The sequence below is a fragment of the Lucilia sericata genome, unplaced genomic scaffold (genome assembly GCF_015586225.1).
Source record: "Lucilia sericata isolate MDLA Ls3-8-SP2 unplaced genomic scaffold, ASM1558622v1 Contig002975F_arrow, whole genome shotgun sequence".
Classification (NCBI taxonomy): Eukaryota; Metazoa; Arthropoda; class Insecta; order Diptera; family Calliphoridae; genus Lucilia; species Lucilia sericata.
The window spans coordinates 587-25,000 of NW_023996618.1; the positions used below are offsets into that span (position 1 = coordinate 587).

Sequence of the window (24,414 nt, forward strand, 5' to 3'; positions counted from 1 at the left end):
ATGTATAAAACTCTAGTTTAAGGGTATTTGGGTAGTGAAAGCTTTTCTTGTTTGTTATTCAAACTCACGTGCTTTACCAACCTAACAAAAAGCGGTTAAAAAACATATGTTAATGTGTATTGAGCATAACGTACTCGAGTATCAACCACATACCCCCATATATTGGAGTTTTTTTTTTAAACAATACTTTGGAGAGCAACATCGAAAGAATTGCTAAAGAGCTGCTGCTGCTAACTGGCTGGCTGGCTAAATGTTTAATATTTATGCAGCGATAGAATCAGTTGCTTCTGGGCAGCGGTGGTGACTACATGTAGTTTGGAAGAGAGTGGAAATAAAATAAGAAAAAGAAACTATATAATAATAAAATAAATATTTGGGAATACCGGTATACCAACAAATCAAAAGTAATTAAAAGTTTAATAGAATTTATAAATAAAACTGGGTTGGTTCTTTAAATTATTTTTTTTCCAGCTAAATATTTGCATAAATAAATAATAATCAAATGGAGCCGGTTAAATAAAAATGTGTTTTGCATGTCAATACAAGTGTTAAAATTTAAATAGAAAAACATGTTTTTGAATAAATTATTTGGTGAAAAAAATCCCATAACTAAAGTTTCTTATCTGTATATACTCGTTAAAAAAAGAAATTTTTGTTTAAAACTGAGAGAAAAAAGGAAGAAATAAAATTCCGGAAGTGCAAGTGAAAAATCAAGGAAAACTTTATAAACAACCCTTGTGTTTGTGTGTGTGGATGTTGAAAGGGTGGTGTTTGTACTGTTATTTTCTCTCAATAAATGCTTTTTAAGTTTATGCTCTCTATCAAATTCGTAAATAGAGCAAAATTGTTGGTTTGTTTATTGTTGTTCTATTATTAAATTTCATGTCTAACTGCAGTTAAGTTGCTCTTTTTATATTTGTTAGCATGTGTGTGTGTATGTGTAAAAGGAACTTAATATGAAAATAGTACAAGTGAGTGAATGATGATGATGATTACGTTGTTTTAATACAAGTTGACATTAACTCACAGTAACAGCAGCAACAACAACAAAAACAATGACAACAACCGCTCGGTCAGGTTGACGACCCATTATTAGTTTAGTTACCCACATCCATATACACCCAAACGTGTAAACAACTACATAAGTAATTGCATTAAATAGTAATAAAAAAATATAACGGAATTTTTTTTTTGCTTTAGTTTAAGCAAAAAATAGTAATAGTGGGGTAAAGGTGTTAAAAAAAGGGTTGCGGAGAGATTGATTTTAGAAGTATTTCACACTTCATGTTATTTGTTAATTTTGTGTAGGCTTTGAACAAGTGCGAGTTATAACACAAGTGAACGTTGACAATAGGTTTTTCTCTAGTTAATTATATTTATTCTATTTGTATTATCAAACTTAACATATGTTGGTTTTGCTGTTTATTTACTGGAAACAATTTGTTTCAGGTTTATTGTACTTTGTCGGTTTTATATCATTGTAATCAAATATTGTACTATTATAATATACCGCATATTATAATAGTACAATATTTGATCCATATGAACAAATAATAGTTTAAATACATTTTAATACCTATATATTTAAAACAAATCTATAAAAATTATTTGGTATCAATAGTCTAGTCTATCTATAGTTATACCCTACACCACTATAGTGGGGAGGGTATTATACGTTTGTGCTGATGTTTGTAACACACAAAATATTGGTCCTACACCCACCTTTAAGTATACCGATCGAATCAGATTTTGAGTCGATTAAGACATGTCCGTCCGTCCGTCTGTCGGGCTGGCTGGCTGTCCATGTAAACCTTGTGCGCAAGGTACAAGATAATTTCATGAAATTTGGACCAAGCTTGTTTTTTGGCACAAGGACGAATCCTATTGAAAATGGTTGAAATCGGTCCATTATTTCACCTAGCCCCCATACAACAGTATCTCCCGATTTGGGTTTTTTATGCCATAATTACGTCAAATATACTATTATCTCTCTAAAAATTGGCACAAATAAGTTTTATATAAGTATAAATGACACCGCAGATTTTCGTAATGATCGGCCCTTATTTGACCCTAGCCCCCATACAAACCCCCCTTCAAAAATGTCTTAAACGTCTAAAATTGACTTGTTACCATTTGTATCGCAATGAAACTCAACATAATTAACTATTATTTAAAAATACATACTTTTCCCAAATTTAATGAGGATCGGCCCATGTTTGACCTATACTCCTATATAAAGCCTCATTTACAAAATTTGTTTTTTATCAATAAATTGCTTAAATACTTTGGAATTAACGTAAAATTCAATATAAAAGTTTCTTTGTGAAAAATAAAAATTTTTAAAATATACTCATGGTGTAGAGTATTATATGTTCGGCCATGCCCAACTATACTTTCCTATTTGTCTAATCTTAAGTCTATAGTCTAGTCTATAGTCTAATCTATAGTCTAGTCTATAGTCTAGTCTATAGTCTAGTCTATAGTCTAGTCTATAGTCTAGTCTATAGTCTAGTCTATAGTCTAGTCTATAGTCTAGTCTATAGTCTAGTCTATAGTCTAGTCTATAGTCTAGTCTATAGTCGAGTCTATAGTCTAGTCTATAGTCTAGTCTATAGTCTAGTCTATAGTCTAGTCTATAGTCTAGTCTATAGTCTAGTGTATAATCTAGTCTATAGTCTAGAACTGAACTAGAACTGAACTAGAACTGAACTAGAACTGAACTAGAACTGAACTAGAACTGAACTAGAACTGAACTAGAACTGAACTAGAACTGAACTAGAACTGAACTAGAACTGAACTAGAACTAAACTAGAACTGAACTAGAACTGAACTAGAACTGAACTAGAACTGAACTAGAACTGAACTAGAACTGAACTAGAACTGAACTAAACTGAACTAGAACTGAACTAGAACTGAACTAGAACTGAACTAGAACTGAACTAGAACTGAACTAGAACTGAACTAGAACTGAACTAGAACTGAACTAGAACTGAACTAGAACTGAACTAGAACTGAACTAGAACTGAACTAGAACTGAACTAGAACTGAACTAGAACTGAACTAGAACTGAACTAGAACTGAACTAGAACTGAACTAGAACTGAACTAGAACTGAACTAGAACTGAACTAGAACTGAACTAGAACTGAACTAGAACTGAACTAGAACTGAACTAGAACTGAACTAGAACTGAACTAGAACTGAACTAGAACTGAACTAGAACTGAACTAGAACTGAACTAGAACTGAACTAGAACTGAACTAGAACTGAACTAGAACTGAACTAGAACTGAACTAGAACTGAACTAGAACTGAACTAGAACTGAACTAGAACTGAACTAGAACTGAACTAGAACTGAACTAGAACTGAACTAGAACTGAACTAGAACTGAACTAGAACTGAACTAGAACTGAACTAGAACTGAACTAGAACTGAACTAGAACTGAACTAGAACTGAACTAGAACTGAACTAGAACTGAACTAGAACTGAACTAGAACTGAACTAGAACTGAACTAGAACTGAACTAGAACTGAACTAGAACTGAACTAGAACTGAACTAGAACTGAACTAGAACTGAACTAGAACTGAACTAGAACTGAACTAGAACTGAACTAGAACTGAACTAGAACTGAACTAGAACTGAACTAGAACTGAACTAGAACTGAACTAGAACTGAACTAGAACTGAACTAGAACTGAACTAGAACTGAACTAGAACTGAACTAGAACTGAACTAGAACTGAACTAGAACTGAACTAGAACTGAACTAGAACTGAAGTAGAACTGAACTAGAACTGAACTAGAACTGAACTAGAACTGAACTAGAACTGAACTGAACTAGAATTGAACTAGAATTGAACTAGAACTGAACTAGAACTGAACTAGAACTGAACTAGAACTGAACTAGAACTGAACTAGAACTGAACTAGAACTGAACTAGAACTGAACTAGAACTGAACTAGAACTGAACTACTAGAACTGAACTAGAACTGAACTAGAACTGAACTAGAACTGAACTAGAACTAGAACTGAACTAGAACTGAACTAGAACTGAACTAGAACTGAACTAGAACTGAACTAGAACTGAACTAGAACTGAACTAGAACTGAACTAGAACTGAACTAGAACTGAACTAGAACTGAACTAGAACTAAACTAGAACTGAACTAGAACTGAACTAGAACTGAACTAGAACTGAACTAGAACTGAACTAGAACTGAACTAGAACTGAACTAGAACTGAACTAGAACTGAACTAGAACTGAACTAGAACTGAACTAGAACTGAACTAGAACTGAACTAGAACTGAACTAGAACTGAACTAGAACTGAACTAGAACTGAACTAGAACTGAACTAGAACTGAACTAGAACTGAACTAGAACTGAACTAGAACTGAACTAGAACTGAACTAGAACTGAACTAGAACTGAACTAGAACTGAACTAGAACTGAACTAGAACTGAACTAGAACTGACCTAGAACTGAACTAGAACTAAACTAGAACTACGCTAGAACTGAACAAAAGAATTTTTCTATAGAAAAACTATTAGCACGTTATGACAATATACGGTTAGAAAATGTAACTTTTGATGTGTGAAATTTTATATAGAGGTTCCTCCATAGTTGAGCGCCCCTATTTATTTAAATATTTATGATGTGTATTCCATCTGCTCTGTGTAATATCTGTTGTCGTTTATAATGTCATGGGAAGGTGTTAAATTTTCGAATTTATTTATTGACTAGTTTTTTACTTGTTTTAACCACATGAATCTTCCATTCATTACATTGTGTTGCTCAAACATTGTTCAGTTATTTTGGATTCTATCAAGTAGTTTTCAATTACACAATAGATTCTTTTTTGCCAATTTGAAGTATAGTTTTATTGTTTTTTTTCATTTTGGGGGCCTTTAAGTTTTAAATGTAGGTGTAGTGGATAGTTTTGTATAGATGTTGTCGTTTGCGGTTATTCTTTTGAATTTTAGTAAAATTTGTTTTTCCAAGTGCCTTTCAGTTTTTTGTGAATACATCCACAGTTACAGCCTAAATTTAAATACAGTTCATAAAATATGAGTACTTTGTTATTGTGTGTGTTTTGTTGGCATTAGAATCGTTTGTTTCATACATTTATGAGGCATCGTATATCTCGCTTCAAGAGGTTCTTACAAGGATTTAGTAGGAAAATGAACATTACAATTGTCCTTGTGGGCAAGTAGTTTTTTAAAAAAATGAGGAAAAAGCATTTTAGTTTTTTTTTTGTAAATAAAAATGTTTAGGCTGTTAATAAATAGTGAAATGAAAATGTAATTTAAATGAGAAATTTTATATAGAAAATTTTCATTCACTATAGTCTAGACTGTAGTCTAGTTCATAGTATTGATTAGAGACTAGTCTATAGTCTAGACTGTACACTAGACTTTTAGAATACTCAAGACTATAGACTAGACTATAGTCAAGACTATAGACTAGACTCTAGTCAAGACTATAGACTAGACTATAGTCAAGACTATAGACTAGGCTATAGTCAAGACTAGCCTAGACTCTAGTCAATACCATAAACTAAACTGCAGTCAAGACTATAGTACTGACTATAAACTAGACTGTAGTCAAGATTATAGACTAAACTATAGCCAAGACTATAGATGACTATATTGTCAAGACTATAGTACTGACTATAAACTAGACTACAGTAAATACTATAGACTAGATTATAGTCATGGCTACAGACTAGACTATAGAATAGGCTATAGTCAAGACTACAGACTAGACTATAGTCAAGACTATAGACTAGACTATAGTCTAGTCTATAGTATTTACTATAGTCTAGTCTAAAGTCTTGACTAGATTCTAGTCTATAGTCTTGACTATACTAAAGTCTAGTACATAGTCTTGACTATAGACAGTACGGTAGTCTAATTATAGTATTGATTAGAGTCTTGTCTGTAGTCTAGTCTATAGTCTTGGCTATAGTCTGGGCTATAGTCATGAATATTGTCTGGTCTAGTCTTGACTATAGTCTAGTCTATAGTCTTGACTACAGTTTATAGTCATGACTCTAATCTAGTCTATTGTCGTGACTATAGTCTAGTCTATTGGCATGACTACAGTCTGGACTATAGAGTAGTCTATTCTATAATCTTTACTATAGTCTAGTCTATAATCTAGACTATATTCTTGACTATAGTCAAGTCTATTGCCTTGATTATAGTCTAGTGTAAGTCTTGACTATAGTCTAGTGTAAATCCTTGACTATAGTCTAGTGTAAAGTCTTGACTATAGTCTTGACTTTAGTCTAGTCTATAATCTCGACAATAGTCAAGTCTATAGCCTATGCTATTGTCTTAACTATATAGGCTTGACTATAGTCTAGTCTGTAGCACTGACTATAGTCTGGACTATAGAGTAGTCTATTCTGTAATCTTTACTATAGTCTGGTCTATAACTTAGACCATATTCTGGTTTATAGTATTGACTAGATTCTAGTCTAAAGTCTTGACTATAGCCTAGTCTATGGTCTTGACTATAGTCTATAGTCTTGACTAAAGTCTAGTCTATAGTCTTGATTACAGTCTAGTCTATAGTCTTGATTACAGTCTGGTCTATAATCTAATTATAGTCTTGGTTATGATTTAGACTATGGTCTTGGTTTTAGAAATTTATTATTTAGAAAATTATTCCCATTTCAAGAGAAATTTCCTAGAGACAATTCTACTTAATTTTCTATTGAAAAATGAACAACCTATTAGTAGCAACAACAATATATTTCCATTTGTTCATTAATAATTATGCAAAATTCTGAGGTGACAATGCATCAGCATATTATAACATAATATATTCTGTCAAATGTCATCAGTTTTGAAATTAAAACTGAAAACAAACCGCAAACATTATGATGCAATCTTTTTTTTTTTTTTTTTTTTTTGATTTTTAGGTGTTTTTCTATTATTTGTTTTATGATTGTTTAGCTTTGTTAATTCAGTAGAAAATTTTTTTGATTTAATTTAACAATTATGAAAACTAAAAACCTTGAAATTCTACTATAATGACAACCAACATCATCATCACCAACATCACAAACAGAAATACATGTTGAACATAAAACTATATTTATATAGAAACTAATAATAAACTATGATATGATGTGAACAGCAATTATCACATTACAAAACGTTTAAGATTTCTATGATAGCAGCTTGAAATAGAAAAAATTTATATATATAAATATAAATACAACGACAACAATTTCAAATTACGTATAAAATCTAATAAAAAGTACTATGAACCAGTATAAATGCATGAATGAATCTACAGTTACGGTATTAAATTAACCAGCAAAATGTTGTATTTAATAAAATATGAACAAATATGGTCCTTCGTCTCTATGAGTCTAGTTGTTGCACATAAAATTGTCGCTGGGTAAGAATAAACAATAGACAACGTCTGCCCGTTATTAGTATGTACGTTTTATAAACCATTCATTATTTCCTAAAGTCAACATCATCATGCCCCGACAATACAAGACCAAAATACTAATAATAATAAAAAATACTATAAGTATACTATTTACTATACATATAACACACGAGTACAAGACTCTTTTGTAACCATTTTTTTATGAATTTTTGCATAAAATTTTACAATTGAATTTGAATAGTATGAGTTGTAAATGGACAAATTGGTGATTTTATGAATAGAGAAATTTTTTTTTTTTTGCGACAATAAAAGTTTTTACTAGCAAAAAATAGTAAAATTTTTGTTAGTTTTAGTTTATTTTGTTTAGAAAAATTACACAAAAGGTACATAAAGTAAATAAAAAGTGAAATAACAAAAAAATAATCGTAATAACAACCATAAAAACGTGCCACATATAAATTAAAGTGTTGTTAGTCTGAACGCAGCAGAAAAATGGCAAAATGACCCCCCATTATACTGCAAGTTAATGAATGAGATTTTTTTATATAGAAAACTACTAATTTCATAAGAAATTTTTTTATAGAATACTGTCGTCACATCTTAAGTAACTTTCTATAAAAAATGGTACTCAATTCATGAGAAATTCTCTATAGAAAATTGTTCCCATTTCATGAGAACTCTTTTATAGAAAATGGTACACAATTCATGAGAAATTTTCTATAGAAATAGTTCTCTAGACTATAAACTAGACTATAGGCTAGACTATAGACCAGACTATAGACAAGACTATAGACTAGATTATAGACTAGACTACAGACTAGACTATAGACTAGACTATAGACTAGATTATAGACTACACTATAGACTAGACTATAGACTAGACTATAGACTAGACTATAGACTAGACTATAGACTAGACTATAGACTAGACTATAGACTAGACTATAGACTAGACTATAGACTAGACTATAGACTAGACTATAGACTAGACTATAGACTAGACTATAGACTAGACTATAGACTAGACTATAGACTAGACTATAGACTAGACTATAGACTAGACTATAGACTAGACTATAGACTAGACTATAGACTAGACTATAGACTAGACTATAGACTAGACTATAGAATAGACTATAGACTAGACTATAGACTAGACTATAGACTAGACTATAGACTAGACTATAGACTAGACTATAGACTAGACTATAGACTAGACTATAGACTAGACTATAGACTAGACTATAGACTAGACTATAGACTAGACTATAGACTAGACTATAGACTAGACTATAGACTAGACTATAGACTAGACTATAGACTAGACTATAGACTAGACTATAGACTAGACTATAGAACTAGACTATAGACTAGATTATAGACTAGACTATAGACTAGACTATAGACTAGACTATAGACTAGACTATAGACTAGATATAGACTAGACTATAGACTAGACTATAGACTAGACTATAGACTAGACTATAGACTAGACTATAGACTAGACTATAGACTAGACTAGACTATAGACTAGACTATAGACTAGACTATAGACTAGACTAGACATGAGAACTTTTCTTAGAAAGTAATTCTCAATTCATGAGAAATTTTCTATAGAAAATAGTTCTCAATTCATGAGAAATTTTTCTATAGAAAATGTTTCTCAATTCATGAGAAATTTCAGAAAATGTTTCTCAATTCATGAGAAATTTTCTATAGAAAATGGTACTCAATTCATGAGAAATTTTCTATAGAAAATGGTACTCAATTCATGAGAAATTTTCTATAGAAAATGGTACTCAATTCATGAGAAGTTTCCTATAATAAAATCTTTCTCAATTCATGGGAAATTTTCTATAGAAAATGAATAAAATTTCTCTTAAAATTTCATGAAAATTATTCTATAAAAAATTTAAGTCATTTCGTGGGAAATTTTCATATTTTTTTGGGTCAACTATTGTTGAGTGTCAAATAAAGTCAATTTTATTAGTTTTTATTTTAATATGCTGGCAAATTAAAATCTTGAGCATTATGTCACATTAAATAGAACAAATATCAGAATTGCCATCCATTATTAAAGGGAAAGCAAAAGAAAATTGGCTCTCAACACATTTAGTTATTTTTGGCATATGACCAAAAATTATTATAACAATGACACTTTTAAACAAACAAAACTTAAAAAACTGAAAAAACAGTACAACAATACAGTTTTGCATATTTATGCAGCAATATTAATGTTTATATGAATATTTATGTACAAGATAAAGTCCAAGTGGGTTTTTGTTTATTCTGCACATATTGTTGTCAAGTTTTTTCCCCCTTTTTACAGTTGTTGTAATTTACAAAGTTACTAGGTAGCATTAAAGCGAAAGTTAGTTGTACTTAAATGTGCATAAATGCAGATTACATAGAGTTGTGGGTAGAATTATAGCATAATTTATTAGTGTATACAGCAAATGGTTGAATTTGGAATGAGTAATCGATAGATTATTCGAAAGAGTGGTCCAAAGAATAGGCCATAGGCTAGTCCAAAGAGTAGTCAATAGACTGGTGCAAAGAGTAGTCAATTGACTAGTCAAAAGAGCAGCAAATAGACTAGTTCAAAGAGTACTCAAAAGACTAGTCAAAAGAGCAGTCAACAGAATAGCCCAAAGTATAGTCAATAGACTAGTCCAAAGAGTTGTTAATAGACTAGTCCAAAGAGTAGTCAATAGACTAGTGCAAAGAGTAATCGATAGATTAGTCCACATAGCAGTCAAAAGACTAGTTCAAGAGTAGTCAATGGACTAGACAATATAATAGATCAAAGCGTAGTCAATAGACTAGTCCAAGGAGTAGTATATAGATTAGTCCAAAGAGTAGCCAATAGACTACTCCAAAGAGTAGCCAAATGACTAGTCCAAAGAGCAGTCAATGACTAGTCAATAGGATAGTTCAAAGTGTAGTCAAAAGACTAGTCCAAAGTGGAGTCAATTGACTAGTCAAAGAGTAGCCAATAGACTAGTCGAAAAAGAAATCGATAGACTAGACAAAAGAGTAGTTAATAGACTAGTTCAAAGAGTAGTCAATAGACTAGTCCAAAGAGTAATCGATTAGTCCAAAGAGCAGTCAAAAGACTAGTTCAAAGACTAGTCAATAAACTATACAATATAATAGACCAAAGCGTAGTAAATAGACTTATCCAAAGAATAGCCAATAGACTAGTCCAAAGAGTACCCAATAGACTAGTTCAAAGAGTAGCCAAAAGTCTAGTCCAAAGAGTAGCCAAAAGACTAGTCCAAAGAGCAGTCAATAGACTAGTCAAAAGAGCAGCAAATAGACTAGTCCAAAGAGTAGTCTATTGACTTGTCAAAAAGTAACCAATAGACTAGTCGAAAGAGCCAGTCGAAAGAGTAGTTAATGAAAATCTAGTTCAAAGACTAGTCAATAGACTAGACAATATAATAGACCAAAGCGTAGTCAATAGACTAGTACAAAGAGTAGTCAATAGACTAGTCTAAAAAGTAGTCAATAGATTAGTACAAGAGTAGACAACCGTCTAGTGTAAATAGCAGTCAATATACTAGTCACATGAGCAGTTAATAGGCCAGTCCAAAGAGTAGTCAATAATAGACTTGCCAAAGAGTAGCCAGTAGACTAGTCCAAAGAGTAATCGACTAGTCCTTAAAGTAATCAATAGATTATTCCAAAGTGTAGTTAATAACCTAGTCCAAAGAGTAGTCAATAGACTAGTCCATATACTAGTAAATAACCTAGTACAAAGAGTAGTTAATAGATTCGTTGAAAAGGTAGTCAATATACTAGTCCAAAGAGCAGTTAACAGCATAGTACAAAGAGTAGTTAGTACCTTAGTCCAAAGTCCTAACCTAATTTAACTCTAAATGGACTAGTCAATGAACTAGTCCATAGAGTAATCAATATATTGGTTAATAGTCAATAGACCAGTTAAAAGATCAACAGACTAGTCCAAAGAGTAGCCAATAGATCAATACACCAGTTAAAGATCAACAGACTAGTCAATAGAATAGTTCATAGACTAGTTTATTGCCTAGTCTTTAGTATGTACTTTTTTGCAAAAATTAGTACTGTTTCAAAATTTCCGAAATATTTCTTTTATTTCAACCATTACTGTAAATGTAAATATAAATACTAGCAATTGTACTTCTCAACTGTAAACTAATGCATGCAAATAGACCAGGCCATTACGAATGGAGTGTAAAAAAATGGGTAAATAGTAGTAAATTAAAGAAAATAAATGAAAAAATTAAAAAAAAACGTAAAGACAGACACACACACGACACCTTTTTAAATTGTATTAAATATTTTAGTTTTAGATTCTACTCCATTTAATGTTCTACAAAAACAAAGACTACCACCGTATGTAGTAATAAATGAAACCCCATACTAGTAAGTCAAAATTACTGCTAAATACAAAATGTACCTGAGACTTTGTCTTCTTGTATCTAAATAGTAAATATCTGTTGCATTTGCAGAATAAATAAGTAGTATTCATCAGATTACAAACGTGACTTTTGGTTTAACAAATGCCAACAACAACAGAGTTTAAAAACTAAGTACAACTGTTTGTTATTGCTATTGTTTGAAAATGGAATTAAATTAAATAGAACTTTTGTTATTTGTTGTTGTTGTTGTTTTGTGTCATGCTCATACACAATACAAAATAAAACTGGGTTTAAAATTAGCACAATTTTGTCTATATACAAAGCCAAACAAAACCATTTTATTTCGGGCTTTAATAGAAAATTTTTTGTATTTAATTTATGTTTAATATTTTGTGTTAAATATTTTATTTATCATCGTCAGCTAAGGCCAAAGCAATAAATCAATTTTCTATATTTGTTTATACTTCATACTCAGTCTATTTCATAATATTTTATATGTATTGATTTTATTTCTCCTTAGGGGTTGATTTCTTTATAGTAAATTCAATCAAAAAGTTATAAAATTGTGTGTTAGATATTTAATAATTGTAACTTGTTTAAACTTAAAGTTATATTCCTTTTAAAGCATTAGTTTCAGCAAATGTTTTGGCAGCACTGGTAAAATAATTTTTAATGCAACAAATAGCTGATGTATTACCTTAAGATTGACAGTTGTTTCAAAGTTATTGCAATTTTAAAAACCTAACAAAAACATCAAATTTACAAATTTCTGGCAACACTGGCAAAAAAGTTTTTCATACAACAAATAGCTTAATATATAACCTAAAGACTGACTTCAGTTTCACTAATTCAGTTAAGAATTTTCACAGTTATAGTAATTTAAAAAAAAATCTAACCAAATATAACTAATTAACAAATTTCTGGCAACACTGGTAAAATAATTCTTCATAAAACAAAAACCTTATATATGATCGAAAGATTGACACCAGTTCCACTTAATTCTGTTCGCATTCGGTTAAGTGTTTTCGAAGTTATAGCTATTTAAAGTAACTTTGCAAAATACAGCAAGTTGAACATATTTGGCAACACTGGTAAAATCATTTTTCTTGCAACAAATAGCTAGATGCATTACCTTAAGATTGTTACTTGTTTCACATAATTCGATTGAGTATTTCTAAAGTTATAGCAATTTAAAGTAACTTAGCAAAATACAGCAATTTACAAATTTCTGGCAACACTGGTAAAATAATTTTTTCATATAACAAAGATCCTAATATATAACCTAAAGATTGATATCAGTTTCACTTAATTCGGTTAAGTATTTCCAAGTTATAGCAATTAAAAAAAAGCTAACAAAAACAGCAATTTTCCAAATTTCTGGCAACACTGGTGAAATAAGTTTTCATATAGCAAATAGCTTAATGTATTACCTTAAGTTTGACTTTTGTTTCACTTAATTTGATGGAGTATTTTCGAAGTTATAGCTATTAAAGTAACTTAACAAAATACAGCAATTACAAATTTCTGGCAACACTGGTAAACATTTCTGGCAACAGTGGTTAAAATAGTTTTTCATACAACAAATAGCTTAATATATAAACTAAAGATTGACACTAGTTTCACTTAATTCGTTTAAGTTTTGCAAAGATATAGCAATTTTAAAAACCTAACAAAAAACGGAAAATTTACAATTTTCTGGCAACACTGGTAAAATAATTTTTCATACATCAAATAGCTTAATAAACAAGCTAAAGATTGAGAGTAGCTTCACTTAATTCTGTTAAGTATTTTCAAAGTTATAGGAATTTTAAAAACCTAACAAAAAACAGCAAATTAACAAATTTCTGGCAACACTGTAAAATAATTTTTCATAGAACATACACCTTAATATATAAGCTAAAGATTGACATTAGTTTTTCGAAAAACGGTTTAAGGATTTTCAAAGTTATAGCAATTTTAAAAATCCCTAAAATGGCAACTTTTACCAAAACATGGCAACCCTATTACTACATTGGTACAGCGCCATCTATTGGTGGGGTACACTGTTTTTTAGCAAAGTGAAAAATATGGTACCGCAGAGGAAAATTTTTAAAACGTTATAACTCAAAAACTACTAAACCGATTTTGATCATTGGTATGTGGATTTGTAGAGTATAAATTGAAGATTTAAAAAATTTGTTTTTCCAGAGTTACCATATGCTCACTTTTATGCTAGAGTGCGAAAATATAAACACATTTTTAAAACGTTATAACTCAAAAACTACTAAACCAATTTTGATCATTTGTACAAGGGTTGGTAGAGGATAAATTGCAGATTTAAAAATTTGATTTTCCAGAGTTACCATATGTTCACTTTTATACTAGAGTACGAAAATGTAGTAATTACTTTTGATAGCTATATATTTTATGTTTTTAGACTAAAATCGATAAAATAGTGTTTTTGAAAGCAAATATTCCCGACCATATAGACAATAATCCAAAACAAATTTAAAATTAAATCAACACATAGATTTTGGCATTTGAAAATTATCTCTTATTTACTGCAAAATATTAGTAAAGGAACATACTGTGAATTTCAACCAACTTTAAAATACATTTATTTTTAATTCAAATCACTTGGCAACTCTGGCAAACTAATTTTTGTAGAGACCCAAATGTCAGCTTTTCAAAAATACAACATTTAAACATTTTAGTTAAGAAACCTAAACAATAAAGGCATTTAAAGTCATCTTTGATTTCCCTTAGTCTATAATAAAAACAAATAGGTGGCAACTCTGGAAAAATAAGTTTTTCAAATCTACAATATGACCCCTATAGATCCTTATATAATTTATTGAAATCGGTTCAGTAGTTCCTGAGTTAATACACTTTGAAAATGAGCCTCTGTAGCACCTAATTTTTCGCTTTGCTAAAAAACTATGTACCCAACCAATAGATGGCGTTTGTAACAATGTAGTGACAGGGTTGCCAAGTTTTGAAAAAAATACCAATCAAGGGATTTTTAAAATTGCTATAACTTCGTAAATACTGCCGCGAATTAAGTAAAACTAGTGTCAATCTTTAGGTTATAAATCAAGCTATTTGTTGTATGAAAAATGTATTTACCAGCGTTGCCAGACTATTGTAAATTTGTATCTAATGTTAAGTTTCTTTAAGTTTGTTGCTATTCAAACGTATTTGAATTATCTTAAAGGAAATTAGAGTCATTGGAAAGGTGTGAGTGTAGGCTATATGTTCTATTAAAACTAATTTTAACAGTGTTGCCATATTTATGAAACTAGTTGCTTTCTATAAGTTTTATTTAATTTGCAATTACTCCAAAAGTGCCCGAACGATTTTAATGAAATTAGAGTCTATTGAAAGGTGTTTAAATTAGCTACTTGTTTTAGGAAAAACTATTTCGCCAGTGTTGCCATACTTGTGATATTTACTACATACTTTAAGATTTAATTAAATTGCAATAACTTCAAAAGTACACAAACGATTTAAATGCAATTAGAGTCTTTTGAAAGAAATTTATATCAGCTACTTGCTTTGGGAAAAATTATTTTACCAGAGTTGCCAGATTTTTTTAAATTGTTGAATTTCTTCTTAGTTTCTTTAAATTGCTATTAATTCAAAAGTATTTGCATGATTTAAATGAAATTAGGGTCAAACGAAAGCTGTGAATGTACCCAAATAGAGTTTAGGGTCTAGATTTAGTTCGTTTAAACTAATAAAACAAGGATATAGTATTTTTTAACTGATGTTTTTATTAAAATTGATTAAACATAATAAACAAATATTTTTATTGCTAATAACCTAAAGTGTTTTTACAATGGCCACCAAAAAGAGTCAATATCCTTTATTTGATTGTAAATACAAAACAGTAACGTTGATGTCTCTTTGTCGTGTTGAAATTTAATCTGTAAAATGAACAAAAATAATATTGTTTTAGTTTAAAAATGTAATATGAGTAAATTTTTATATGCAGTTAATGTTTAACAAAATACACATACATATTAGGTACAATACAAAGCAAAATGCCTTGAAAATCCTTAATGTAGGATTTTTTTAATTTGCTAAGTAAATTAAGGTTACCTACTTCGTTAACACCCACCAAGTATTCGTTATTAACAGGACGGAAGCCTAACAATGCCACTTAGGAAAAGGATATTTAGAAATAATGATTTTTACTTAAATGCTTAAGCATGTTTGTAATATAAGAACCAAATAATAATTAGTTTTTGTTAATAAAACTACCCAGCAAAAACTAAGTAAAGACCTAGAATATAGACTACACTATAGACTAGGATACAGACTAAACTACAGACCAGACTATAGACCTAAACTATAGACAGATATAGACCAAACTATAGACCAGACTATAGACTAGACTATAGACTAGACTATAGACTAGACTATAGACTAGACTATAGACTAGACTATAGACTAGACTATAGGACTAGACTATAGACTAGATATAGACTAGACTATAGACTAGACTATAGACTCGACTATAGACTAGACTATAGACTAGACTATAGACTAGACTATAGACTAACTAAGACTAGCTATAGACTAGACTATAGACTAGACTATAGACTAGACTATAGACTAGCTAGACTAGACTAGACTAGACTATAGACTAGACTATAGACTAGACTATAGACTAGGACTATAGGACTAGACTATAGACTAGACTATAGACTAGACTATAGACTAGACTATAGACTAGACTATAGACTAGACTATAGACTAGACTATAGACTAGACTATTAGACTAGACTATAGACTAGACTATAGACTAGACTCTTAGACTAGACTATAGACTAGACTATAGACTAAACATAGACTAGACTATAGACTAAACTATAGACTAGGACTATAGAATAGACAATAGACTACACTATAGACTAAACTATAGACTATACTATAGAATCGACTATAGACTAGACTATAGACTAGACTATAGACTAGACTATAGACTAGACTATAGACTAGGACTATAGACTACACTATAGAATAGACTATAGACTAGACTATAGAATAGACAATAGACTCGACTATAGACTACACTATAGACTAGACTATAGACTACACTATAGACTAGACTATAGACTACACTATAGACTACATTATAGACCCGATATAGAATAGACTGTAGGACTAGACTATAGACTAGACTATAGACAAGACTATAGGACTAGACTATAGACTACATTATAGGACTAGACTATAGACTAGACTATAGACTAGACTATAGACTAGACTATAGACTAGACTATAGACTAGACTATAGACTAAACTATAGACTAGACTATAGAATAGGAAATGGACTACACTATACACTAAACTATAGACTCTACTATAGAATCGACTATAGACTAGACTATAGACTAGACTATAGAATATACAATAGACTAGACTATAGACTACACTATAGACTAGACTATAGACTACATTATAGACTAGACTATAGACTAGACTGTAGGACTAGACCTAGACTAGACTATGACTACATTATCGACTAGACTATAGACTAATAGACTAGACTATAGACTAGACTATAGACTAGACCTATAGACTAGACTATAGACTAGACTATAGACTAGGACTATAGACTAGACTATAGGACTAGACTATAGACTAGACTATAGACTAGACTATAGACTAGACTATAGACTAGACATAGACTAGACTATAGACTAGAATATAGGCCTAGACTAGACTATAGACTAGACTATAGACTAGACTATAGACTAGACTATAGACTAGACTATAGACTAGACTATAGACTAGACTATAGACTAGACTATAGACTAGACTATAGACTAGACTATAGGACTAGGACTATAGACTAGATATAGACTAGACTATAGACTAGACTATAGACTAGACTATAGACTAGACATATAGACTAGACTAGACTATAGACTAGACTATAGACTAGACTATAGACTAGACTATAGACTAGACTATGACTAGACTATAGACTAGACTATAGACTAGACTATAGACTAGACTATAGACTAGACTATAGACAGACTATAGACTAGACTATAGACTAGACTATAGACTAACTAGACTATAGACTAGACTATAGACTAGACTATAGACGACTATAGACTAGACTATAGACTAGGACTATAGACTAGACTATAGACTAGACTATAGACTAGACTATAGACTAGACTATAGACTAGACTATAGACTAGACTATAGACTAGACTATAGACTAGACTATAGACTGGACTAAGACTAGACTATAGACTAGACTATAGACTAGACTATAGACTAGACTATAGACTAGACTATAGACTAGACTATAGACTAGACTATAGACTAGACTATAGACTAGACTATAGACTAGACTATAGACTAGACTATAGACTAGACTATAGACTAGACTATAGACTAGACTATAGACTGGACTATAGACTAGACTATAGGCTAGACTATAGACTAGACTATAGACTAGACTATAGACTAGACTATAGACTAGACTATAGACTAGACTATAGACTAGACTATAGACTAGACTATAAGACTAGACTATAGACTAGGCTATAGACTAGGCTATAGACTAGACTATAGACTAGACTATAGACTAGACTATAGACTAGACTATAGACTAGACTATAGACTTGACTTTAGACTAGACTATAGACTAGACTATAGACTAGACTATAGACTAGACTAGTCTATAGACTAGACTATAGACTAGACTATAGACTAGACTATGGACTAGACTATAGACTAGACTATAGACTAGACTATAGACTAGACTATAGACTAGACTATAGACTAGACTATAGACTAGACTATAGACTAGACTATAGACTAGACTATAGACTAGACTATAGACTAGACTATAGACTAGACTATAGACTAGACTATAGACTAGACTATAGACTAGACTATAGACTAGACTATATACTAGACTATAGACTAGACTATAGACTAGACTATAGACTAGACTATAGACTTGACTTTAGACTAGACTATAATCTAGATTATAGATTATACTATAAACAAAACTATAGACTAGACTATAGACTTGAATTTAGACTAGACTTTAGGCTAAACTATATACTAAACTATTCTATAATCGCACATTTAACCAGTAGAAATGACAAGAAATTCGTCTTACGAACGATTCCCAAACAGGTAATTTTCCATATTAAAAAAATTAATTTTCCCCTTTCACACCTTCCTTACTCTCTATTGTTTCAATTTCAGTCCGATTAGTAACAAGCTTATCTTAATAATCTTCGAAACAGTTAGTAGTAACATGTCCTTATGGTTAAAAATGCGTGTCGTGTCCTTTAACCAACCGAAAAGAAAATACAACATTTTTAACTAACTTCAGGGTTGACTTGATTACACATAAAAAATGTTGCATGTTTTTTATTTAGAAAATACATTGTAGATGGACGTGTATGGACGCAGAAATACTTTTTATATGACAATATTATGTTGTCATCATTTATCAAGCGGAAAAAAGTAAAATATAAAATTTTTGAAAAAAAAAACACTTGATTGATTCAGTTGGTTGGTCACCTACACACAATGAATTTTACAAATACACTTGAAGAAAACTTAAAAAGTTCTCTATTTTACGTATAAAAACCAAATAGAAGAATAGAAAAATGCTTCAAATTAATATTGCGTGTAAGATTGTACTTGAATTGTGGCGTGTTGAGTTTAAGTTTCAAAACGTTTTGAAATTAATGTTCAAACACACAGCGTTAGATGTTTTTGCACACAAAGTAATAAACGGCACAAGGTTAATAATGTTGTGGCCGGGGATGGTGTCAACTCTACAAGGGGAAAGGGCGTGAAAATAATTTAACATAATAATTGCCTTTTAGAACTACACGATTAAGATAAAATATTTGTTTTAATTTTTCACTTTTTTTAATATTTTTGCAAAATGCTAACGCAACTACCCTCAATGAATATTAATTTAATTTTTATGCTATAAAATAAAATATCGTAAAAACGTTTTTTGTAATTAAATTTTTAAAATGATTTTCTTTTATTATGTCATTATAGCTTTTGGTTTCGTTTATATCTTAAAGACTGATTGGAAGAAAGTAATAGAAAGCAACCACCAGCATTTAAATGTGTTACTAACAAGGATTTTTTGTATTATTGAACTAACCCACGCAGAGCAAACTAGGATCAAAAGAAACGAATAAAAAAGCATCATCATGTTTTTGCCGGTTAAATCAAATCTGTAAGTATTGACAAATTCTATATGTACGTAGGGGGACAAGCAAGAGGAGAACAAGCAGGAGAGGGAAAGGCAGAGAAAAAAGAAGGACAGGAAGGGGGGGCCAAGGGCCAGGGGGGGAGGGAAACGGGAAGGGGGGGGAGGGGAGGCGGAGGGGAGCGAGGAGGGGAGCGAGGGAGGGGAGCGAGCGAGCGAGCGAGCGAGCGAGCGAGAGAGCGAGCGAGCGAGCGAGCGAGCGAGAGCGAGCGAGCGAGCGAGCGAGCGAGCGAGCGAGAGCGAGCGGGCGAGCGAGCGAGCGAGGGCGAGCGAGCGAGCGAGCGAGCGAGCGAGCGAGCGAGCGAGCGAGCGAGCGAGCGAGCGAGCGAGCGAGCGAGCGAGCGAGCAGCGAGCGAGCGAGGAGCGAGCGAGCGAGCGAGCGAGCGAGCGAGCGAGGAGCGAGCGACGAGCGAGGAGCGAGCGAGCGAGCGATAGCGAGCGAGCGAGCGAGCGAGCGAGCGAGCGAGCGAGCGAGCGAGCGAGCGAGCGAGCGAGCGGGCGAGCGAGCGAGCGAGCGAGCGAGCGAGCGAGCGAGCGAGCGGGCGAGGACCGAGCGAGCGAGCGAGCGCGAGCGAGCGAGCGAGCGAGCGAGCGAGCGAGCGAGCGAGCGAGCGAGCGAGCGAGCGAGCGAGCGAGCGAGCGAGCGAGCAGCCAGCGAGCGAGCGAGCGAGCGAGAGCGAGCAGGAGCGAGCGAGCGAGCGAGAGCGAGCGAGCGAGAGAGCGAGCGAGCGAGGAGCGAGCGAGCGAGCGAGCGAGCGAGCGAGCGAGCGAGCTAGCGAGCGAGCGAGCGAGAGAGCGAGCGAGCGAGCGAGCGAGCGAGCGAGCGAGCGAGCGAGCGAGCGATCAGCGAGCGGGCGAGCGAGCGAGCGAGCGAGCGAGCTGAGCGAGCGAGCGAGCGGAGCGAGCGAGCGAGCGAGCTAGCGAGCGAGCGAGCGAGCGAGCGAGCGAGCGAGCGAGCGAGCGGGGAGCGAGCGAGCGAGCGAGCGAGCGAGCGAGAGCGATCGATCTATCGATCTAGCTACTATGAGCTAGCTAGCGAGCGATCTATCGATCTATCTGATCTTCTATAGCTATCCTTCTACTATCTATACGATCATCTATCTATCGATCTAGCTATCTATCTATCTTCTATCACGATCTATCTATCTATCTATACCTCTATCTATCTATCTATCTTATCTATCTATCTATCTATCTATCCACAGAATTCAGTACCACCCCTCATACTTTTTGTATTTATTTTCAAAATCCAACAACAACAAAAACTTAAATCCCCACTTATTTTTTCATTTTAATTGACAATGTTTGGTCGATATTTGTATACAAATAGGAGAGTGTGAGGAAGGCGTGTGTGTATGTTGATAAAAAATCCCCAACGATTTTTATATCCTGTTTTTATAATCCACAAACAAGGGTTGGTTGTATTGGTTTTTGTTGGTGTTGTTGTTGTTACTATCATGTTGTGTTGTGGTTTACATTGTTGTTAACAAACATTTCACATACGCACGCACATTAATTCATTCATTTAATTCTCTTTAGACATTTTCATTCGCTTTAAAGAGCTCCCCAGTAAAGTAGTTGTTGTAAATGGAACAGTGCTTCCCATTAACCATTAAAGGGGCAGCAGATTGACTATTTGTTCGACACTTTGGCGTCTTGATGTCATCATTAATTGAAATTGTAAACTAAAACCATCATTCACTACTCACAAACAAATCACGTATTTATATCAAAAATGTCCTAACTCAATAGATAGGGATACGGAAAACACAACTATTTAGCAAGTTTTTAAGTCATTTCTATACTATTTCCTAAATAATTTTTACCATAGAAATGCAACTTTAAAAAGTTCTGAAAACCTAAATTTTTAGTTGTGACACTCTTCAAGTAAATATGAGAAATAATAAGTATTTCAGTTGTTAAAATGTAATAATATTCTTTGAAATGTTGTAAATGCTTTTAAGTTTATTGTTGTGATTTTATTACAACTTTCCTCCCAGAGGGGGATTTAAATGTTGGGGATGAAATGCAAGCTTTTTAGGCTGATCGAATTTGTGGAATATTGAATGCCCTTTTATAATGATTTCAAAATATTTTTTGCAATTTGGGTTATTCGTAGTGTGAATAAAAATATGTATTAAGAAGAAATGAGGTTAATTGATACTCATACTACAATGGCAAAGTTATAAAAGTTTTATATTTTGTTTAAAGCTAAAATGATGTAATGACAAATAGAGGGACGGTTGTGATAATAAAAATAAGGAAACGGAAGTTTAAGCTGAATAATAACAGTTTTAAGATATGTGCTAAGAAATTTAAACAATATTAAGATTTAACGGAGTCATTACCAACATAAGTAGAATGAAATCTATTCGGGTGAAGTATCCTAGAGAATAGGACACAAATATTCCATATTATAGACTGCAAAGTGGTCTATAGTAGAGACTACAAAGTGGTCTATAGTATAGACTACAAAGTGGTCTATAGTATAGACTACAAAGTAGTCTATAGTATAGACTACAAAGTGGTCTATAGTATAGACTACAAAGTGGTCTATAGTATTGACTACAAAGTGGTCTATAGTATAGACTACAAAGTGGTCTAATGTGTAGACTACAAAGTGGTCTATAGTATAGACTACAAAGTGGTCTATAGTCTAATGTATAGACTTCAAAATGGTCTATAGTATAGACTACAAAGTGGTCTAATGTATAGACTACAAAGTGGTCTAATGTATAGACTACAAAGTGGTCTATAGTATAGACTACAAAGTGGTCTATAGTATAGACTACAAAGTGGTCTATAGTATAGACTACAAAGTGGTCTATAGTATAGACTACAAAGTGGTCTATAGTATAGACTACAAAGTGGTCTATAGTATAGACTACAAAGTGGTCTATAGTATAGACTACAAAGTGGTCTATAGTATAGACTACAAAGTGGTCTATAGTATAGACTACAAAGTGGTCTATAGTATAGACTACAAAGTGGTCTATAGTATAGACTACAAAGTGGTCTATAGTATAGACTACAAAGTGGCCTATAGTATAGACTACAAAGTGGTCTATAGTATAGACTACAAAGTGGTCTATAGTATAGACTACAAAGTGGTCTATAGTATAGACTACAAAGTGGTCTATAGTATAGACTACAAAGTGGTCTATAGTATAGACTACAAAGTGGTCTATAGTATAGACTACAAAGTGGTCTATAGTATAGACTACAAAGTGGTCTAATGTATAGACTACAAAGTGGTCTATAGTATAGACTACAAAGTGGTCTATAGTATAGACTACAAAGTGGTCTATAGTATAGACTACAAAGTGGTCTATAGTATAGACTACAAAGTGGTCTATAGCATAGACTACAAAGTGGTCTATAGCATAGACTACAAAGTGGTCTATAGTATAGACTACAAAGTGGTCTATAGTATAGACTACAAAGTGGTCTATAGTATAGACTACAAAGTGGTCTATAGTATAGGCTACAAAGTGGTCTATAGTATAGACTACAAAGTGGTCTATAGTATAGACTACAAAGTGGTCTATAGTATAGACTACAAAGTGGTCTGTAGTATAGAATACAAAGTGGTCTATAGTAGAGACTACAAAGTGGTCTAATGTATAGACTACAAAGTGGTCTAATGTATAGACTACAAAGTGGTCTAATGTATAGACTACAAAGTGTTCTATAGTATAGACTACAAAGTGGTCTATAGTATAGACTACAAAGTGGTCTATAGTATAGACTACAAAGTGGTCTATAGTATAGACTACAAAGTGGTCTATAGTATAGACTACAAAGTGGTCTATAGTATAGACTACAGAGTGGTCTATAGTATAGACTACAAAGTGGCCTATAGTATAGACTACAAAGTGGCCTATAGTATAGACTACAAAGTGGTCTATAGTATAGACTACAAAGTGGTCTATAGTATAGACTACAAAGTGGTCTATAGTATAGACTACAAAGTGGTCTATAGTGTAGACTACAAAGTGGTCTATAGTATAGACTACAAAGTGGTCTTTAGTATAGACTACAAAGTAGTCTTTAGCATAGACTACAAAGTAGTCTTTAGTATAGACTACAAAGTAGTCTTTAGTATAGACTACAAAGTAGTCTTTAGTATAGACTACAAAGTAGTCTTTAGCATAGACTACAAAGTAGTCTTTAGTATTGTCTACAAAGTAGTCTATAGCATAGACTACAAAGTAGTCTTTAGCATAGACTACAAAGTAGTCTTTAGTATAGACTACAAAGTAGTCTTTAGCATAGACTACAAAGTAGTCTTTAGTATTGACTACAAAGTAGTCTAAAGCATAGACTACAAAGTAGTCTGTAGCATAGACTA

The 24,414-nt window shown here is 32.5% G+C and overlaps 1 protein-coding gene and 1 long non-coding RNA gene across 2 annotated transcripts in view; one reads left to right on the plus strand and one right to left on the minus strand.

The window, feature by feature from the left end:
• Nucleotides 1-279: 279 nt before the first annotated feature.
• The window catches only part of LOC119614498 (kelch-like protein 17), a 30,452-nt gene continuing 6,317 nt past the window's right edge, over nt 280-24,414 (plus strand). The window contains exons 1-2 of the mRNA XM_037970619.1: nt 280-404; nt 19,847-20,030. Coding sequence (XP_037826547.1) covers nt 20,005-20,030 — 26 coding nt within the window. The 5' untranslated portion in view covers nt 280-404; nt 19,847-20,004. The remainder of the gene's footprint in view (nt 405-19,846; nt 20,031-24,414) is intronic.
• LOC119614500 overlaps nt 15,617-24,414 on the minus strand; it is a 10,329-nt gene continuing 1,531 nt past the window's right edge. Inside the window, exon 3 of the long non-coding RNA XR_005232330.1 lies at nt 15,617-15,714. This is a non-coding gene — a long non-coding RNA (uncharacterized LOC119614500). The remainder of the gene's footprint in view (nt 15,715-24,414) is intronic.